The sequence below is a fragment of the Venturia canescens genome, chromosome 3 (genome assembly GCF_019457755.1).
Source record: "Venturia canescens isolate UGA chromosome 3, ASM1945775v1, whole genome shotgun sequence".
In the NCBI taxonomy this organism is placed as follows: Eukaryota; Metazoa; Arthropoda; class Insecta; order Hymenoptera; family Ichneumonidae; genus Venturia; species Venturia canescens.
In genome coordinates, this window is record NC_057423.1 from 21,884,683 (window position 1) to 21,905,161 (window position 20,479).

The following is a 20,479-nucleotide window of genomic DNA, read 5'->3' on the forward strand; positions in this document are numbered from 1 at the left end:
TCAACATACATGTCATTCTATAAGTTTTGTTATCAAAATTTGTGTTTGCATACCACATTCCTAAGATACGACTTTTCATATCATTAGCAAAAAAAGCATCCAAAGGCTTTCTGAAAAAGTTTCCAAATTTATCACTCGACAGACCTAATGGGAAAAGAATAACTACACACTATACCAAGACCAGATTTTTTTTTGAAAATCTGATTTACAAAATGTGCAATTCAAGATCATGGTTAGAAACCTCTCGAATCATGTTACCACAATCATCATGAAGGAGTAGAAAATCATAGAACACATATTAGGGAACGAATTAATAATATGAATCGATTCGCTGCAAACTGAGCGGGTGAAAACAAGGATCGGAGAGGGCAGAGCCAAACTGAATATCAAGCAAAATATGGGGATGTTTAAAAATAATCACGACACAAGAAATAAATTAGAAAATATTTATTGAATTAAAGTTTCTAATATAATTCTAACAGTTGCGTGTATTTTTGTTCTATTTATTCGTATATATAACCTATGTACACATGATATATAACCACGCCACTGACAATTTATTCGCACTGGACAATATTTCTCGTACTCTGGTTTAATTGAAGGATTATTTCAGTTAACACTTATTTCCAATCGAACGAAATAATGAAATCTTGAAAAGTTTCGTTGACATATATGCATCGCGCATTTTTTATATTGTTTTTCACACACACACATCACAGACTACATTTACGCGGCCGCTTTGATACCGGTTTAATATATCACAAATAACAAAATAAATAGTAATATGCACTTCTTTAGATGATGAAAATTATTTTTTTATTGATCCCGCACGCACTTCGTAATGTCGAAACTCTGTTCATACGATCAAAAACTGACACATGGTTTGTACATATATATATGTATATCGGTCGAATTTATGACTGCTGTTACCAGCTGTGCTGCGCCGTGTGCTACGTTCTGAAGTTGACGTCAGATTTCCAATCATCAACAACTAATTTCAACAACCAATCACAACGTCTAAAAATGGATGTCGTCAGATCCAACGAATCAGAAACTCGAGAGCATCAAAGTGCCTTTGATGGTGTTTATAAATACAGACGTATAAATTCTTGAATGTGTTGGTAATTTTTGCATAATCTTGAGCCCGTGCAAAGTTTTTCCTCAGCAATTACAACACCGATCATGCTGATTTAGGGCGGAAACGGAAGAGAATTACTCAATTGGCTTAAACTTCAATTTTCAAGTTGCTAAATGGCTCCTGAGCTTCGTAATTCAATAAAATCACATGCCAATTTTACCCCCACCACGGCGAATCGTTTTATTCAGAGAAAGTATATCAGAGAAAGTATAGTCTCGGCGAGAGTCTCGGGCCAGCAGACGACAGGGCTGTCAATGTACTTGTCCCGAGACTCTACCGAGTCTCTTGATCTCGGACCCCAACCCGCTTTCTACCATTCTCTTGAGTTCCCAATAAGCATAGCATATTAGAGTAGAAGAAAAAACTAGCCCAAGTCCATGGACAGACCTGTGACGGAATATTTTCTGTACAATGTTGAAGAGAAATTTGTTGTTTTTCGTGGAAACCAACGTTATAGGCCGAAAATCATATTACGGCCCACAACACGCATTTCTTCATGCTCTTGGGTTCCCAATAGACAAAACATATTAGAAGACAAGGAGAAAAATCACCAAAGTCCAAGACCAAACTAGTGCCTAAATATTTTCAGTACAATTTTGAAGAAAAATTGGTCTTTTACGTGGGAACCAACATTATAAACCGAAATTAATTTCTCGGGCCTCATCCCGGATTCCTCCATGCTGTTGAGTTCCTAATAGGCATAACATATTACAGTATAAGAGAAAAAATCGCCAAAGTTCAAGGGCAGGCTTGTGACGAAATATTTTCACTACAATTTTTACGAAAAATTGGTTTTCTATGGTGGAAACCAACTTTATAAGCCGAACATCATACCCAGGGAAAATAAGGTTGTGAAAAGTACATTGATGGTCCCTTATTTGCTGATAATTTCATGAAAAAGATTATCCCATAAAAAAATGTTCGTATTAGAATGGAATCTATAAAAATGTACTAAGCAAATAATTCATAGAAATTTAAACTAAAATCCTATAACCGTCATAACATAAATGAGGAACTTTTGAGAAAAAAGGCGTGATATCAAACCATAAACTTCCCCTTGGGAAAAAAAGGTTGGGACAAGTACATTGATGGTCCCTTGTTTTTGGATGACATAGAAAAAAGATTCAGAACCAGGAAAAAAATTTTATAAAAATAATAAACGAAAAATTGAAAAGTTCAAAAAAATTCAACAATAAAAAACAATCGAAAAAAATTCTGTAAAGAAAAATAAAAATTTTCAAAAAAATTCATAAATATTGAACAAATTGAAAAATGTACTATCCAAGTTACATGCAGTATAAAAATGTATGATATCAATTAGAGGCCAAGTTTTTATTGATAATTTGGAATATTTATTGAACAAATCGGAAACTTTAATTGAAACTCATGATAATTATTTTCAAGAAAAAAGTTAATGAATAAAAAGTCATAACGGAAGTTACGTGCAGTACTAAAATGTATTATATCAATTCGAGGTCAAGTATTTATCGGTTATTCGAAATATAATCTCCGGCGACAAATGAGCGTTGAGAATCCTTGTCGGGCTCACAACGTTTTATCAAAATGACTAAAAAATTAATGGAAATGAAATCATTAAAAATTCACATGAAAGTCATTCGTTACTTCAACAAGGTACACACTTTAAAGAATCGATTCCCCTCCGACTTTCAGGATCCCCTGGTATTATTCACAACATTCAACTTCGATTGGATGGGTACAAATTATGTTCAAATACGTCTTAAACGTACTTGTCCGGCCCATCACTTTTTATTCAAATTGCTCATTCGAAAACAAATCAAAAACAAAGTTAATGCATGTGTTAATATTAAGGAACAGTAATTCCCGAGAAAATAATTTTCCTTCGAATCGCTCTTGTCAAAATGAAACGAAAATGAAAGATAAAGTTGATTAATCTATTTATATCATATGAAGTCAGAATTCACAACAAAATAATTTTTCTCCAAATTTCAGGAATCCACGTGTCGTACTCGACTAGTGGTATTTATCAAAATGTGTACGTGACTATAGAAAAAAAACATTGCATGGCTGAGTAGGTTCGAAAATTTCTTGTAATGTGCCTGATTATTTCTCATTTTCATTGGTTCTTACCGAATGGTATGTGTTCACTGAAGAAAATGAGAAGTGGATATTGCTATACGAACTTGCGAACAATCAAGTTCAAATTACTTGGAGATATTATTTTTATTTCTATCGATTTTATTATATTTGTCATTTTAGAGCAGCCCTGATTTGTTTTCGAATGAGCAATTTGAATAAAAAGTGATGGGCCGGACAAGTACGTTTAAGACGTATTTGAACATAATTTGTACCCATCCAATCGAAGTTGAATGTTGTGAATAATACCAGGGGATCCTGAAAGTCGGAGGGGAATCGATTATTTAAAGTGTGTACCTTGTTGAAGTAACGAATGACTTTCATGTGAATTTTTAATGATTTCATTTCCATTAATTTTTTAGTCATTTTGATAAAACGTTGTGAGCCCGACAAGGATTCTCAACGCTCATTTGTCGCCGGAGATTATATTTCGAATAACCGATAAATACTTGACCTCGAATTGATATAATACATTTTAGTACTGCACGTAACTTCCGTTATGACTTTTTTTTCATTAACTTTTTTCTTGAAAATAATTATCATGAGTTTCAATTAAAGTTTCCGATTTGTTCAATAAATATTCCAAATTATCAATAAAAACTTGGCCTCTAATTGATATCATACATTTTTATACTGCATGTAACTTGGATAGTACATTTTTCAATTTGTTCAATATTTATGAATTTTTCTGAAAATTTTTATTTTTCTTTACAGAATTTTTTTCGATTGTTTTTTATTGTTGAATTTTTTTGAACTTTTCAATTTTTCGTTTATTATTTCTATAGAATTTTTTTCCTGGTTCTGAATCTTTTTTCTATGTCATCCAGAAACAAGGGACCATCAATGTACTTGTCCCAACCTTTTTTTCCCAAGGTTGTGATTTTAGTGTATAAAAATTTTTTTTTTCCATGTATGAAAAGTACTAGTAATGATCTGACTCCATGATTTTTTGGCTACCTGTAGGCCAATGCGATCAGACTGGGCAGACGATTTACGGATTTTGGCTTGTTGCGGATTGTTGCTAAACTGTACAACATAAGCAAAAAAAATTTGTACGATAATTTTGAACACACCTTATATTACTTGTATCATGAGTTTCAAAGCCACATGTTGTTTATTTATCAATTTATAACGAAAAATGTAATTTTTTTTTTTTCACGGGACTTTGGGTTTTGCAACTAAACAAATAATGATAATCGATCTCATGACGGCTCATTTTTTCAAGAATGATGAGACGAGCAACTTTTGTTTGAACAGTTTCCATCTACAACCCATAACAAAGACGTTATTTAACAAAACGTGGGGTTCCAAAAGTTTAAACAACTTCCGGACCTAACTTTTTGGGGCATAAGTTAAAATATGTTCGTCCATATCTAATGAACCAAGAAAAAAATTGGCTAACGTACGTCATTCCAGAATAGAAGTCAGTCGATTTTATAGCTTATTCGTCTGGACTAAAGAGACTCGGTAGAGTCTCGGGGCAAGTACATTGACAGCCCTGTCGTCTGCTAGCCTGAGGCTTTCGCCGAGACTATCTTTTCTCTGAATAAAACGATTCGCGGTGGTGGGGGTAAAATTTGAAGAGAATCGGTAAAGTCTCGGGACAAGTACATTAAGGTAGGAGTCGCGCGACAATCGATATTAAACGAACTCGTGATTTTTAAATTATATCATTTTTACGTGATAAACTTTCATATGGCTAAAGGATTTAATAGATTACCGAAGATTATATCAAAAAATTTACGATCAAAAATAGAAATATAACACGGCATCGTATGAGAAACCCATCCCGCCAACACTATGATTGCAGAATTCATTTCCTTATCGATTAGATATAATTTATGTTAAAATTGCTCCTCATAGATTATATTATAAAGATTCTAATGCGACCATAAAAATATAGGGCCATCGACTAATTCGAAGAGAATTTTTAAAATAATCTCGATGAAAACTCAGAAAATGGCAGAAGATCGACTGCCATGAAGTGGCTCGATATACTTGGCAACGTTAAGAATGTATACATATTAGGGTGCTTCAAAAAAAATCGATTTTTTTTTTTTTTCGTGGGCCGAAGAGGGATGTTAGTACATGTAAATAAAGTGACTTTCCCAAAATTTGAGATTAAAAAAAAAATATTTAGCGGTCCCTCAAACGACTTTTCTATGTTTTTTCCTATTTTGAGGAAAATCATCACGGAAAAAGTCTTAAAAAGTCATGAAACGTTATGTAAACATAAAATGCACTTTCTTTGTTGAATAAGTGAAATATTGTGAACATAAAATACATTGGAATAATGCGCTGAACATCAGTGTACTACACAATTTCATTGCAAAATTATGTTATATGTTTTTTAGGGTGCGTCAAAAAAAATCGATTTTTTTTGTGGGCCGAAGAGGGATGTTAGTACATATAAAAAAAGTGACTTTCCCAAACTTTGAGTTTAAAAAAAAAATATTTAGCGGTCCCACAAACGATTTTTCTATGTTTTTTCCTATTTTGAGGAAAATCGTCATGGAAAAAGTCTTAAAAAGTCATGAAACGTTATGCAAACATAAAATGCACTTTCTTTGTTGAATAAGTGAAATATTGTGAGCATAAAATACATTGAATAATGCGCTGAACATGTGTATTCCAGTATACTACGCAAATTCATTGCAAAATTATGTTATATGTTTTTTGAATATTTAGCTCGGAAATAATTTTTCTCTGCGCTGAATATGAAGCATATTTTTCCCATGTTTTTTGCGAAGCTCCTAGCTCATGTAGCTGTTGAGCTTTGTCCTTGTCGTGGTCACAGTAGCTCTGTTTATATTGCTTCACGGTCTACAATGTAACAAGTACAAGTGCACTAGTACGAACAAAAATGTCATATGAACAGAAAAGTCATTTGAGGGACCGTTATATATTTTTCACAAGATCTGAAAATTTGAGTAAATCATTTTTTTTACATGTACTAACACCCCTCTTCGGCCCACGAAAAAAAAAAATATCGATTTTTTTTGAAGCACCCTAATACATATATATATACTGAAACGTTTCGATCACGAGGAGAGCTCCGAAACACGAAAGTTAGGGAGGAAGGAAAGGAGTTCGGGCTCGAGTCGCTTCCAATTGTGGATAAAAGAGAAGCCTAGCAATAGAGGACTGTGGGAGGTTTGTCTTATTGACTAGGCAGCGAATCTCTCCACGCGGGTTGTTAAAAATGGCCTCAGCGTAGAGGTGTCACTTTCATGTGTGACAATATCGACCCTTCATCATCGGCATCAACACGATGGAGAGAGATCGTTGCTGCAAAAGGAATATAATTATAATTAACTGAAACAATACCAAAATTTGAATTTTTAATTGAGAGACTACTTGTTAGTCAGAGAAGAGCAATTCGCTACTGGAGATTAGTTTATCACGGTGTTTTTGAGGTTGTTTTTTGAAGATTAGCTTGAGAGAGGCTCGGGAATACGAGCAGGATAGAAGGAGGCGAAGGAGTGTTTCTCGGAGCGCTCCGCGCTCTACGCCCCGTGAGATCGTTGCTAGAGTCTAGGCGGTTCAATGTCTTGTTGCTCGAGAACGAGTGCAACGACGCGGGGCTCGCACGATTGTGCGTAGTGACGAGATTTACTGCTTTTCCGACTATGCGAAGGATTCCGTTCCTTTAAAATTTTTAGAGGATCGCGAATTTCAGGATCCCGACATTCGGGCGAATAGCTAAGGAAACTATTCTTACTCACGCCAGAGAGGCTGGCGTCACGTGAACAAGATGTGTGGGTCCGAGATTCGGCCCACGGATAATTTAGCCGATTGAGACTCCGTCTCGAGGAATACGAGCGTGGCTAACGTCCGTATTCGAAACCAGAGAAGCTGGATGAAATTCGAGGATTTGGCAAAACCTCTGGAGAACGTGTCGGTCTAGAGGTTCTAGAAAGAGACAGGAAGAACTAAGCGGTATATTTTCCCGAGTTTGTGTAATCCGTGAAGGGATCTGAGAAAACACTCTAATTATCGCACTCCTTCTTGAGTGAGGAATTTTATAGCTTCCCGAATAAACTCCATACGGGGAAATTGGCTTAGTTCTGCCTTTTTGAGATCACCAAGATGATTCTCCAACTCCAGAGTTAGACTTCCAGACGCAATGCTGGGGCTTTCTCAGGAGTTGGAGTCCTAATCACGAGCTCCAGGGCGAAGTTAGTAAGGGCGAGATGGGCTCTATAATAAATATCGGGATTTTACCCGATGAGGACTGCCCACGGTGATTTTGAACAATTGAATATTTGAAGAATAAAACGTGCGGAGATCGGCGTGCTCGTCCTTAAATAGCCTCAGGGAAGAGAGGAGAATCCTCCCTTCTTTAGTGGGTCGATCGGTGACCGGTGGGATTACCGGGTAGGGGCTCGAGCGGTCCGGGTAGGGGAGGTTTTGCAAAGATCCCCCTGCTGGATCGGTCAGAGAGCTTGGTATAAACAATTTGTGGCGGGAGCCAGCCCGCTGGGTTATCAGGCGTCTATCAGATAGCAAGAGGTACTTCTTGCTCTTAGGATCTTAGAGGTGCGGCTCAGAGAGCGTCGATGGTTGTCAATTAGGCGGAGTTCGGCAAGAACGACTACCGATGGTGCTAAGAGGCGGGGCTTCTTGCGAGGCGTCGGCTCTAAGAGCTCGGTCTCACGAGGCCTCGCCGAGCCCTCGAAGGATATCACGCCAGAGCGTAGAGCGCTGAGGTGTAAGGATGGATGTCATAACCCAGGGGTCGTGCCAGTGGGACGTCTCGTTACAATACTTTTCGTGATAGCCGGCGAGTTTGGAGGCTATGATATCTTTCGACTTTCAGGTGAGAACAGAACCGATATATATATGTATATATTGAAAAACCGGGTCAAATAAGCAATCATGAGATATTTCTAATCATAGGCCCCAAGATTTATTCAATACAGAAAACCTTTCTTATAACCTATTTTATTTCGACGATTAATAAATAGTCATTTGACCATAGAGTCGCGCGACTCGGCAGGGTGTCAGTTGGACACCGTGCAATTCTCCATCGTGGAATTTGCCCCGTGCTATTCTCCACTGTGTAACTCTCCTACTGTGTCATTTGCCCCCGGTGCCAAATGCCCAACCGGGCATTTGCCCCGTAGTTCTATTGACCACCGTAGCAGTTCGACATTTCCCCGACGCTCAAGTATTCCCACTTTTCGCACCGTCAGGCTCAGCCATCCCCACCATGCCCGATATGCCTTCGTTGTACATCCCCTCTACTGTGGCAATTGGACACCGTGGCAAATGCCCAACCGTGCATATGCCCCGTAGGACTATTAGCAATTCGGCATTTTCCCGACTCACAGATGTCCGTATTCCCTATCAGCTGTACTTTCCGAATAGAATCACCCGTACCCGATGAAAAACGTCATTCGCGAGAAAATAGAAAAATTTTATCGTTTGGTAACGATTAAGAACACATCCTAGGCAAAGTATTGTTCACTTAATAAAAAGAATTGGCAAGTCATGGAAAGATCGTGTGAGAAGAAAATTGTTTGACGAATAACTGGAAAATTATTTATTGTCATTAGACATGAAATTATATTTCGTAAAAGGATGCTGGATTCTTTTTTGAATTTCTTTCGACTATCAACTTATTTTGAAATGTTTGTGCAATAATGTATGCAAAATAAAAATTTTCCTCTATTGAATTTTTTGCAAAATTTTGTAATCAACTTTTGAACCAATAATATTCCGTATGATAATTTACAAGAAATTTACTTCATGGAACGATTAGTAATAAAGATTTTTTAAAATATTCTTTATATGTAGAAAATCAAATTAGAAATAAAACCATTATAAAAATATGCAGAAGCTCTGTGAAAATCAAAAAATTTTCTTATACCAATCAATGAAATACTTTTTGCAAGGAAAATTTTTTGCAAGATTCTGCTGATGAAGATGCTCTGCATATTTTTATAATGGTTTCATTTCTAATTTGATTTTCTACATATAAAGAATATTTTAAAAGATCTTAATTACTAATCGTTCCATGAAGTAAATTTCTTGTAAATTATCATACGGAATATTATTGGTTCAAAAGTTGATTACAAAATTTTGCAAAAAATTCAATAGAGGAAAATTTTTATTTTGCATACATTATTGCACAAACATTTCAAAATAAGATGATAGTCGAAAGAAATTCAAAAAAGAATCCAGCATCCTTTTACGAAATATAATTTCGTGTCTAATGACAATAAATAATTTTCCAGTTATTCGTCAAACAATTTTCTTCTCACACGATCTTTCCATGACTTGCCAATTCTTTTTATTAAGTGAACAATACTTTGCCTAGGATGTGTTCTTAATCGTTACCAAACGATAAAATTTTTCTATTTTCTCGCGAATGACGTTTTTCATCGGGTACGGGTGATTCTATTCGGAAAGTACAGCTGATAGGGAATACGGACATCTGTGAGTCGGGAAAATGCCGAATTGCTAATAGTCCTACGGGGCATATGCACGGTTGGGCATTTGCCACGGTGTCCAATTGCCACAGTAGAGGGGATGTACAACGAAGGCATATCGGGCATGGTGGGGATGGCTGAGCCTGACGGTGCGAAAAGTGGGAATACTTGAGCGTCGGGGAAATGTCGAACTGCTACGGTGGTCAATAGAACTACGGGGCAAATGCCCGGTTGGGCATTTGGCACCGGGGGCAAATGACACATTAGGAGAGTTACACAGTGGAGAATAGCACGGGGCAAATGCCACGATGGAGAATTGCATGGTGTCCAACTGACACCCTGCCGCGCGACTCTTACCTTAACAGCCCTGTCGTCTGCTGAGCTGAGGCTCTCGCCGAGACTATCTTTTTTCTGAATAAAACGATTCGCGGTGGTGGGGGTTGGCATGTCATTTTCTAGAATTGCAGAGCTCAGGAGATTTTTTGTAAAGCGAAAATTTTTATATTACAATAATACCTCACAATTTAGTATACGAAATTAAGGCATGGCCTACGAAATTACAATAAACTGGTTATAATACATCAAAGATTATCAACGAATTGATTCAAGCAATTATATACGTTTTAAGTCAGATTTTTTTTTGTTTACTGTGTTAGTCCCCCTGGATTTTCTTTATAATTTTTTATAAAAAAAGTTTATTTTTTTGATGAATTTTAAGCCTAGTTACATCGTAGAAAAATGCTCCGTTCTATTTTTTTATAATTATAATAATAGTTTCATCTCCAATTATTTACAAAGCGTTCATAAATTAATTAAAGCAAATGCATGAAAGTCTTAAAACTCGTGTTTTATGATAAAACTTTTACTTAAACATACGCGAACAAATATTAAAAAATTATTTTTCAATAACTTTTTTCAGAATAAAAAAAATACTGAAAAAGTCGCTTCGATTTCTTTTATAAATTTTCGTAAGTCTGTAGTCACTACCATTATAAAATATTTATCAGTTCCATTGTGTATAAAGAATTGTTATGATGATTCCCCACCTCCAAAAGCTGAAATAATAGAAATTTAGTCGTGGAAAAAATTGAGCAACCCCATGTTTATTGCGAAACCGATATTCATTTTCTTTTACGTTTAAAAATTTTACACAGGCGGAATTTGTCTGACCGTGAAAATAGTTTCACCTTTAAGGATATATTGCACAGGCGATACAATGTTGCCATGCAAAACCATGCTAAAAACATAAAAAAATTCAAAATGATCAGAATTTTATAAAATTTGGTCAACATATTCTTTAGTGCCAAATTTGACAATACAAATTTTTTAAGATTTTTCTTCTGTACAGTTATCGAGTAATTGATCACTAAAGTTCACGTGTATAAGCATAGCGTTTCCATATATATAGGTATACATTCCAGACATAAAAAATCTGCTTTAATGCGTAATTACTCGATAACTAAACAGAAGAAAATTTTGAAAAAATTTGTGTTTTCGCACTTGATGTTGAAGAACATTATCACCAAATTTGATCAATTTCTAATTATTTCGATTTTTGTATCATTCACCCTTAACGCACCATCTCCGGCTGGAATCACACTATGCAATTTTTGGGTTCCATCAATCGTCAAAAAATTGAAGCATCAAAGAATCGTGAAAAATGAAAACGACAAAGCGCTCGAAAACAATAACACATAAATCCTTGACCGCTACTAAGGACAAGTAGTTATACCTGTATATTTGTGGAGAACAGGCCAGCTCCGATAACCACGTATGGCAGGCATAACACGAGTTCGAGCCACGTTTTAAACAACTTCCAAAATTTATCTCGTGAAAATTAAATATCGATGAATATTGAATGAATAAATTGATAGTTGAATAAAATTTTACAACCGATAAAACTAAAAGCCAAAAATAAATAATTCGAAAGAAATGTTAAAAACCACTAGTCTGAAATCCAACTTAATTTTAAGATATGAATTCTTGACAGATAAAATTATAAAATCGTTATATTTTTTTTGTTCGAAAAAAATTTCGAAAACATAATTTTTCAATAGTTCATGACGTATGTTTAAGTGGAAATACTTTTCAAATCACGAATTTTTAGCTTTTCATGCATTCACTTTATTTAATTTATGATCGCCTTACAGGCAATTGGAGACGAAACTATTATTATAATTCTTGAAAAATAGAACTTAGCATTTTCCCATGATGTAATTAGGCTTAAAATTCATAAAAAATAAACCTTTTTTATAAAAAATTACAAAGAAAATCCAGGGGGACTAACACAGTGAACAAAAAAAATTCTGACTTAAAACGGATATGATTGCTTGAATCAATTCGTTGATAATCTTTGACGTAGTATCAAACATAAGGCTATTAGAAAACAAAAATTTTGAGCCCCGGTGAATTAGTTTCGATTGATTTTTCACTAAGTTATTGTTGTGTCCGTACATCGCACTCATTAAAACGAATTAAGCACTCACAGCGCAAACGCAGTAGTGGCTAAATATCGATGCTCCCGAACGAGCGCATCGACCCTCGATATCAACATTGAAACTTCCAGAAGGAAATCTAAGTTATACTCGCACGAGAAGGGGAAAACCCCCGATTCTATAAATTTACCGACTAAGCAAAATTCGGCAGTCTTTGACGAGAATTGTAACGATCGGTCTCGAGGTAATAAAACCTCGAATTTGTAACTTCTTAAATAACCTATTGTTAACTTGTTGTAAAAGTATCGAGTTGGAGTTCAGCTTTTTTGGCCTAAATCCCTTAACTACTCGTCCTTGATAACTCGTCCCTTCGCGACGGTCTTCGCGGACACAACATTATATATATTCAAATAAAAAAAAAACAATATTCAAAAAAAATTCGTAGCTAACAAAAGGCAGCCCTATTCAGCGAATAGGGCTGTAATTGTTGTCGTCGAAAGCCAATGCAGATATACATCAAGTAATTTGAAGTTCTGTTCGCTTTTCAGTACGCTGTCTCTTTACTTTTAGTTTTGGCATGATTAATTTAATGATTTTGTGGTAAGAAAATTTAGCTGAATAAACCACAGTGGATACTTGCAAACTATGAAAATTCTGTGTATTGACATGTGCAGCAAGTATAATCACTTCCTATTATTTGATTTGGAATGTGAATAGAAAAAATAGATAATAAGAATAATTCAAAATGCTACAAAAAGTCACCAATGGCTCATTTATGAATGACATAAGAATTTATGGTTTCAGAATGCAATGCATATATAGAAAAATAAGCAACTTTATTGGTTTTGAAACGTTTTATACTTTTTCTTTCTCCGGTTGAATCTTGGTGTCTACATAGAGACTGAAAATTTTATGCATCGAAATGTGGGCATCAACTTTCTATCTTTGGGTATCGTAATGTGAATAGAAAAGAATTCTTCAAAAAGTTATTGAAAGCACATTTTTTAATGAAATAGAAATTTATAGCCTCGGAATGCAATATATTTTTCTTAAAAAGGCCCATTCTGGTGGACTTGGTGGGCATTATATGTTTTCTCTCTCTCTCTCTCTCTCTCTCTCTCTCTCTCTCTCTCTCTCTCTCTCTCTCTCTCTCTCTCTCCGGTAAATTTTGGGGAAAATCAACGAATACATTTGTTTCATTCAAAATGATTTCATCAAAAAAATTGAAAGCAACATTTCTAAATAAGGCGAAAGAACTTCACGAAGATGGAAAAAATTCGTAAACTTTACGAAAAATGATTTAAATCTCACAAAATGGAGGAAACATTCAAAATCGTTGAAAAATTATGGAGATCACCACGAACATTTGAATAATATAAAAATTGTTATGAAATGGACAGAACTTGACTAAAATCATTGGAGAAATTAATTTTAAAAATCACAATCAAAATGTTTAAAACTTTAAAACACCTTATTGAAAATTTTTGATATCGTTTAGAACTATCACAGAAAAACGATTTGATATAAAACCGAAAAATTTCTCTTGGGAAAAAAAATTTGGACTAGTAGATCGATGATCGCCCGTTTTCGCATTATACCACAAAAAATGTAAACAAAAATTCTCAAACCTCATAATGAAAATGATTTCAAACCGTGAAAAAATATTCGAATCCACTACAATCCTACAGCATTAGTGAATAATATTATCCACTAATATACCGATTATGCGGTATTTTCAATGTTAATGAGAGTTTTGAATCGAATTTCAAACATTGGACATATGAAACAAACGTCCATGGTTTGAATTGTTGACTATAATTATTTATTTGTGGTTATACGGCGTTTGGATTTATTGGTTTAAAATAAATGAGAAAATCATTATTTACGAAAATTTTATTTATTTCAGCATATATGGCAGAGTATTCCTTGATAGATCAACCAATGTTTCAATTTCGCATTCCACACTCTATTGATTTTTGTTCTTGAGCTCATTAATTGCAAGTTACATGAGATTTAAAAGAGAATTTTTTACTATTACGACTATACTGAAAATATTGAAATTCTTGCATACTAATAGTCAATTGATTTTTTTGATTTTGCAAAATAAATGAGCAAGGAGGTATAAGAATATCTAGATGTGACGAGCACTTTTGTCTCGTACGTGAATATTTTTTAAGAGATAGCTTTAATCGAATTTTCAATTTTCTGATCGCAGGATATATATAGTTCTTATTTTTATTTTTCGAATTTAGCGTGATTGTGGTTAGTTTAGCTTAATTTGATTCCCAAAACAAGATTGCAGAACTCTTGAGAAAAAAGACGTGATATAAAACCTCCAAAATTCCCCTAGGGGAAAAAAAAGTTGGGACAAGTACATTGATGGTCCCTTGTTTACTGACCATATCACGACAAATGTAAAAAAAAAACCATAAAAAAAATTATGAAACCAACTGTAAATAATTTCAACGGAACAATTCGAAAAAAATTTCACAAATCCTGAAAAACATCACATTGGAAAAAAATACGAATCTGTAATTTTTTTGTAAAGTGAAAAAAATTCAACTAAAACATGAGAAATAAAAAACCGAAATATCGCGCTTGAAAACATTTTGAAAAACGATGCCCCTCTTCTTATCTTATTCTAACAACGAAATCAATCGAATCAAAAATTCGATCTAAATTACTTGCAGCATTAGAATTTATCATATCAATTAGAGGCCAAGTATTTTCTAATAAATTGAAAAAAGTTACCACTTGAGTTACGCGCAGCACTAAAATTCATGACATCATTCGGGAACAAATAATTTATGAGTAACTCCAAATTTCAACATTATGAAATTGTTCTGAGAAGATTTTAAATCCAAATAAATCACCTGAAAGCTAAAGTCATTTGTTACTCCACGGTGACAGAGACTTATAAGAAAACTGATTCTTTCAGGATCTTCTGGTATTATTTACAAAAGTCGACGTCGATCGGATCAATACAAATTATATTTAAATATGTGTTAAAAGTACTTATCCGGCCCATCACTTTCCATTCAAAATAAAAATTAATTATAAAAAAAGGAAATTGTACGACAGAATCCGTACATATATTAATATATTATATATATATTATATAACTGTCAATACATTACTCTTAATTTTACTCTATGATTGTATGAAATTTCAATGAAGTTCTACAAATTATGTTTGTAATTATTTTTCGTTACACACCATTTTACATTGCACTTGAGAGGTGTTGGGTGCGAGAAAATCTTATTGCGGAGAATGGATTTTTCCGTGCACGAAGCTTTCGTAAACTGGATTACCGTCATCATTGGGAAAATCGTTTCTTCAATTACGTACTTTCAACCCGCAATTCTCATAATATATAATCGAGTTTTACCTAGGGTCCTATTTCCTTCAAATTTGAATTCTAACAAGTTTTTTTTCGATAACAACTCGAGCTACAACTTGGAGTTTAAAGCGAGTTTTACCTTACCTTATGTTGAGAATTTCATATTGAATATTTAACGTCACGATGCTCTAGGGATCAAGTCCGTTTTTCTAATAATCTTTAAGATTACAATAATAATCATATTGGCAGACTGCTCTGACGGTTAGTGGACTTTTGAACATGCTTTTGGCTTTTCTTTTTTTCTTATTAAGATTTTTAAATTTTAACCATTTTCAATAAACATATTTCTTTTTTTTATCACTGAAACAGAATCTAAATTCTTTACTAGACCAAATAATTGAATCGAACCTAAATAAGTTAGATTATCACAATTTCGTAGATATTTTCTCAAATCATCAAAAATGAGTCGTTCAAAAGGCCATTTTAAATGGATTTTCATAAAAATACGACAATTCAATCTTCTGATCGACGTTGTTATTAATGAGTTTGATTTATCCTATTTATTTTCTTGATTGTCTCGTAATTACTCGTATTAATGATATTGTAATTAAAATGAAATTTACCTAAGCACAAGTAGTACTTGGCACATTCTGTTAGTGACCAAATGCTGTGGGCCGGGGTATTCGGATTTCTGTAGAATTTGCTGTCCTCAATACAAGGCGTCTGAGTTGAAGTTTCTCTTCCTCTTACCGTTAAGATTTCTGTCCACAAAAATCAGAAGAGAGAAAACGTTACGTCGATGCGTATCCTGAATTTTTTAACCATAATTTTTTGTCTTTTTTCATAATAACGGGAAAAATTATACCACCTGTTTCCCTATTTATTATTATCTTTATTACTATCATCAACAATAATATTACCATTTTGTAGATTCCCAACTATTTCTCTTTAATTTGGTGAAAATGCATTCCTCTCTCATGTGTTTTTGTCATTTCACTGTCTAACGTTTGTTTCTAATTGATTTTTTTGTAATTAAAATAGTAATGATAAAATGCATTCATCAAACGATTCTAAACATGAGTTGATAATTTTTGTTATTTGAGGAGAAATAATACGCTGCACAGCCAATACGCGCACAGAGTAAACATTCCATGGAGAGACAGAAGGTAACATCGGTAAAATGTTCACGATGTAAATAAGATTTCTCACGAGAACTTTCTTATTTTGACAGGTGCTTAACTCGTGCAAATGTACAGCCATAATAATAAAAATATTAGTATAATGAGACATTCTGGAATATTTAGTGGGAGAAAACGTTCAGCGGTTGTCCTATAGTCTTTGTAGCGTTTTCACTTTGTAACACGAGAGCAAGTGAAACCTCTGGTGTGATACTTTTTTTCGATAATGATTCATTTTTTTGTAGTAATTGCATCTATTTGTTGCATTAAGATGATTGTACAGAATGAATCATTAGCAGGAAGCGTCCACTATAGCTCGAGAGTCTATGAACACGAATCTGCGTTGCTCATCTTTTTTATAGAGTAGGTCACAGTGTCTTTAAATTAGTTTCAAAAACATTAGCACTCCGTTAGTATAATAAAGAATAAATATTATCCTATAATTATATTTTATACACCGAAAAATTTGATGTTTGATTGGTGTAAGTAATTACCAGGATGAAGAATAAATGTCACGATAAACACTGTACCCAATATCCAAGGGTTCTCCATGTCTCAAGCGTTATCCTGCAAAACTTGAATCAAAGTGTACGAGCACCTTCGTGTAAAGTAGCTTGAAACTTTCGAACTGATACACCTCCCATCGAAACCTCAGCCTTATATGATGAGTATAGCTGGTTTTACAGCGCCAGTCTCCCATTCCAATCGTTGCTGACCGTTTTTTTTTATACTCATTTAATCTAGAGTCGCGGTAGCGACTCTGAGACAAGTACATTTATGTTATTACGGGTCCCTTCCAGAGAAGCTTTACAGAAGCGATAGAGTTTTTCAGCCGTTTTCGATAACTTTCGAAATATATTTTTTTTCATTTACGACCGATCAAAGCGATCATTGAAGTGTAAATCATCCTCTACCAAGCTTATTGAATACTGATTCCGTGGCGCTTGAAAAAATATATATTATATATTATTGTGCGTGAGTAATATCAGGATGGCCATTATGGGAAAAGTCTCCAGTTTGACTAGATAATTTTTTCTCAAAGCATACGGGGGTATTGCATGTTAAGACAGTTGCTTCAATGTTTTCCATTTTTCAGCTAGAAACCGCATATTCTTGGTTGATATATCAATTCAAAGAACCATTTTTGATTTTGGAAAAGAATGCATCCATTCTTTTAAAGTAACAATTTACCATGATCTTTCCAACGGATAATTTCTAGTTATGTTTAGTGTGTGAGGTGAAAATTCACCGTATCATGAAAAATTAGTAAACACTTCATTTGTGTAACTAACATCTTTTTTCTTTCTTTTTTCGGTACCGTTATTTAAAAATGAACAGCGGACTATTTTTAACGCTACACGAAATCTTCTTGCAAAACCTTATCAATTGCAACCATTCGAAGTTAATAGAATTTTAGAATATTTCAGTACACCACTGAAACGTAGTGTATTAAGTATTAAGTATTAAGTTAGGAACGTTTTTCAAACCACCTACGAAAACTTGGGTGAACGTGGCATCCGACTTTGTACAAATTGATTTTTTTTAAATCATAAGTTTCACCCTCATTTCGTTAGTAATAAGTCAAAACCATTGAAAGAATAAAGCATTTCATTCCCGAAAAAGCATTTGTTTTCTAACGAATTCTCATGATTAGGTTAGTAGTAGACAACGGAGAAAAGTTTTTCGTTAATAGTAGAATTCCATAAAAAAAAATTATGAAACCAACTGTAAATAATTTCAACAGAACAATTCGATAAAAATTTCACAAACCTTGAAAAAATATTACATTAAAAATAATATAAATCTGTAATTATTTTGTAGAGTAAAAAAAATGCAAATAAAACATGAAAAATAAAAAACCGAAATATCGAGCTTGAAAACATTTTGAAAAACGATGCCCCGTTCTTCTTATCTTATTCTAACAACTGAATCAATTTAAAAAAAAATTCCATCTCAGTTACTTAGAGCAATAAAATTTATGATATCAATCGGAGGACAATGTCAATTTGTGAGGAACTTCAAAATTTAACATTATGAATTTGTACTAAAAAACTTTTAAATCCAAAACAAATCACATGAAAGTTGAAATTATTTGTTACTCTATGGTGACAGAGACTTATAAGAAAATCGATTCTTCTCAAACTTTCAGGATCTTGTGGTATTATCAACAAAATTCAACATCGATTGGATCAATACAAATTATATTTAAATATGTGTTAAAAGTACTTGTCCGGTTCATTACTTTTCATCAATATAGTCGTAATACTAAAAAATTTTCTTTCAAATATCATGTAACTTGCTATTAATGAGCTCAAGAATAAAAATCAATAGAGTGTGGAATGTGAAATTGAAACATTGGTGATTTATCGAAGAATACTCTGCCATATGAGCTGGAATAAATAAAATTTTCGTAAATGATGTTTTTCTCATTTTTTTAAACCAATACATCCGGACGCCATATAATGACAAATAATTATAGTCAAAAATTTAAACCATGGACGTTTGTTTTGTGTCCAATGTTTGAAATTCGATTCAAAACTCTCATTAACGCTGAAAATACCGCATAATCGGTATAGTCCAGTCAGCTCAGCATAAATTCTATTCAAGAAAACCTACAGGTTAGCCAATTTTTTTATAGGTTGTTTGGACCTACAGGAATATAGCCCTGAGTTTTCGAACCAATCCGACTTGCACTTTTGCAATAAAAAATTATTGAAAACAAAAAAAACGATTTTTTTGAGTTGGTGCTCAGGGAACGCATCTGATCGTAAAATTTAACACATGAAAGTTGTTCGGCATAACGTCCTCTATAAAAAAGGTCTTATATAAAAATGCGCTATCATTGTTAATTAAGCAGTTAATTGAAAATAAAGACAAAAAATCACAACTTTGTTTTTGCTGCTACAATCGTTTGTTTGTATCGTTATCGGTTTGAAATTCACCAAGAGACTCGGTAGAGTCTCGGGATAAGTACATTGACAGCCCTGTCGTCTGCTGGCCTGAGGCTCTCGCCGAGACTATCTTTTCTCTGAATAAAACGATTCGCGGTGGTGGGGGTAAAACTGGCATGTAATTTTCTAGAATTGCGGAGCTCAAGAGATGTATTGTTAAGCAAAAATTAGTTTGGAGGCTAATTTTCAAAATCACTTTCGAATGAACCCGAAACCAACACAATCAGTAGCGTAATTGCTGAGAAAGAACTTTGCACAGGCTCAAGATTATGCAAAAGTTACTAACACATTTAGAAATTTGACGTGTCTGTATATAATACCATCAAAGGCCTCATGTCTCTGGGGCTAACTTCGCGGCGGTGTCGTGGACTGACGTCACATGCCAGCACCTCCACCTCGTCGCTATATAGATACCAAAGATATTATGAAAAAGGGCTATGTTGTTTTGACAATGCGAAGTTCGAGATGTGTGCATCGTGTGCTGGATAAATTCGCGGTAGTCGGTTAATTGTGTTATCCTTTCCTATCGTGAATTGTTTCTAAACATAGATTTATTTGAATGAATAATTGGTTGAATGTTAATGAATTCCAATAAATTTTTAAAAACTTTTATTAAATAAAAATGTCGTCTAATCCAATATATTTCTGTCATATTCTCTTACATTTAGTTTGGCCATGCCCTCCAGTCCCTTTTTTCCACCTATTTAGCTTACAGTGTATCCATACCAATTTCTGTTCATTCTCTGGACTATATGTATATTATGCTAGCTCGGGTTATAAACTTAAAACAGTTTACGCGTACAAGTGCATGCATTGTATCTATACGATGAACTGCACAAATTCATTTTCAACATTACACACAAGCTTGGCGTGCATGGTTTTCAATCG

General features: G+C 34.1%; 1 protein-coding gene across 2 annotated transcripts in view; it reads right to left on the reverse strand.

Annotated features, from left to right (window-relative positions):
- ChLD3 (Chitin and LDLR binding deacetylase 3) overlaps positions 1 to 17,273 on the reverse strand; it is a 121,308-nt gene extending 104,035 nt beyond the window's left edge. Inside the window, exons 1-2 of one of the 2 annotated variants that reach the window (XM_043414876.1) lie at positions 17,171 to 17,273; positions 16,086 to 16,223 (exon numbers count right to left, since the gene is read on the reverse strand). In XM_043414876.1, coding sequence (XP_043270811.1) covers positions 16,086 to 16,223; positions 17,171 to 17,192 — 160 coding nt within the window. In that variant the 5' untranslated portion in view covers positions 17,193 to 17,273. Of the gene's footprint in view, positions 1 to 16,085; positions 16,224 to 17,134 lie in introns of both variants that reach the window. The other variant, XM_043414875.1, reaches the window with a different exon arrangement.
- Between the last annotated feature and the right edge of the window lie 3,206 nt (positions 17,274 to 20,479).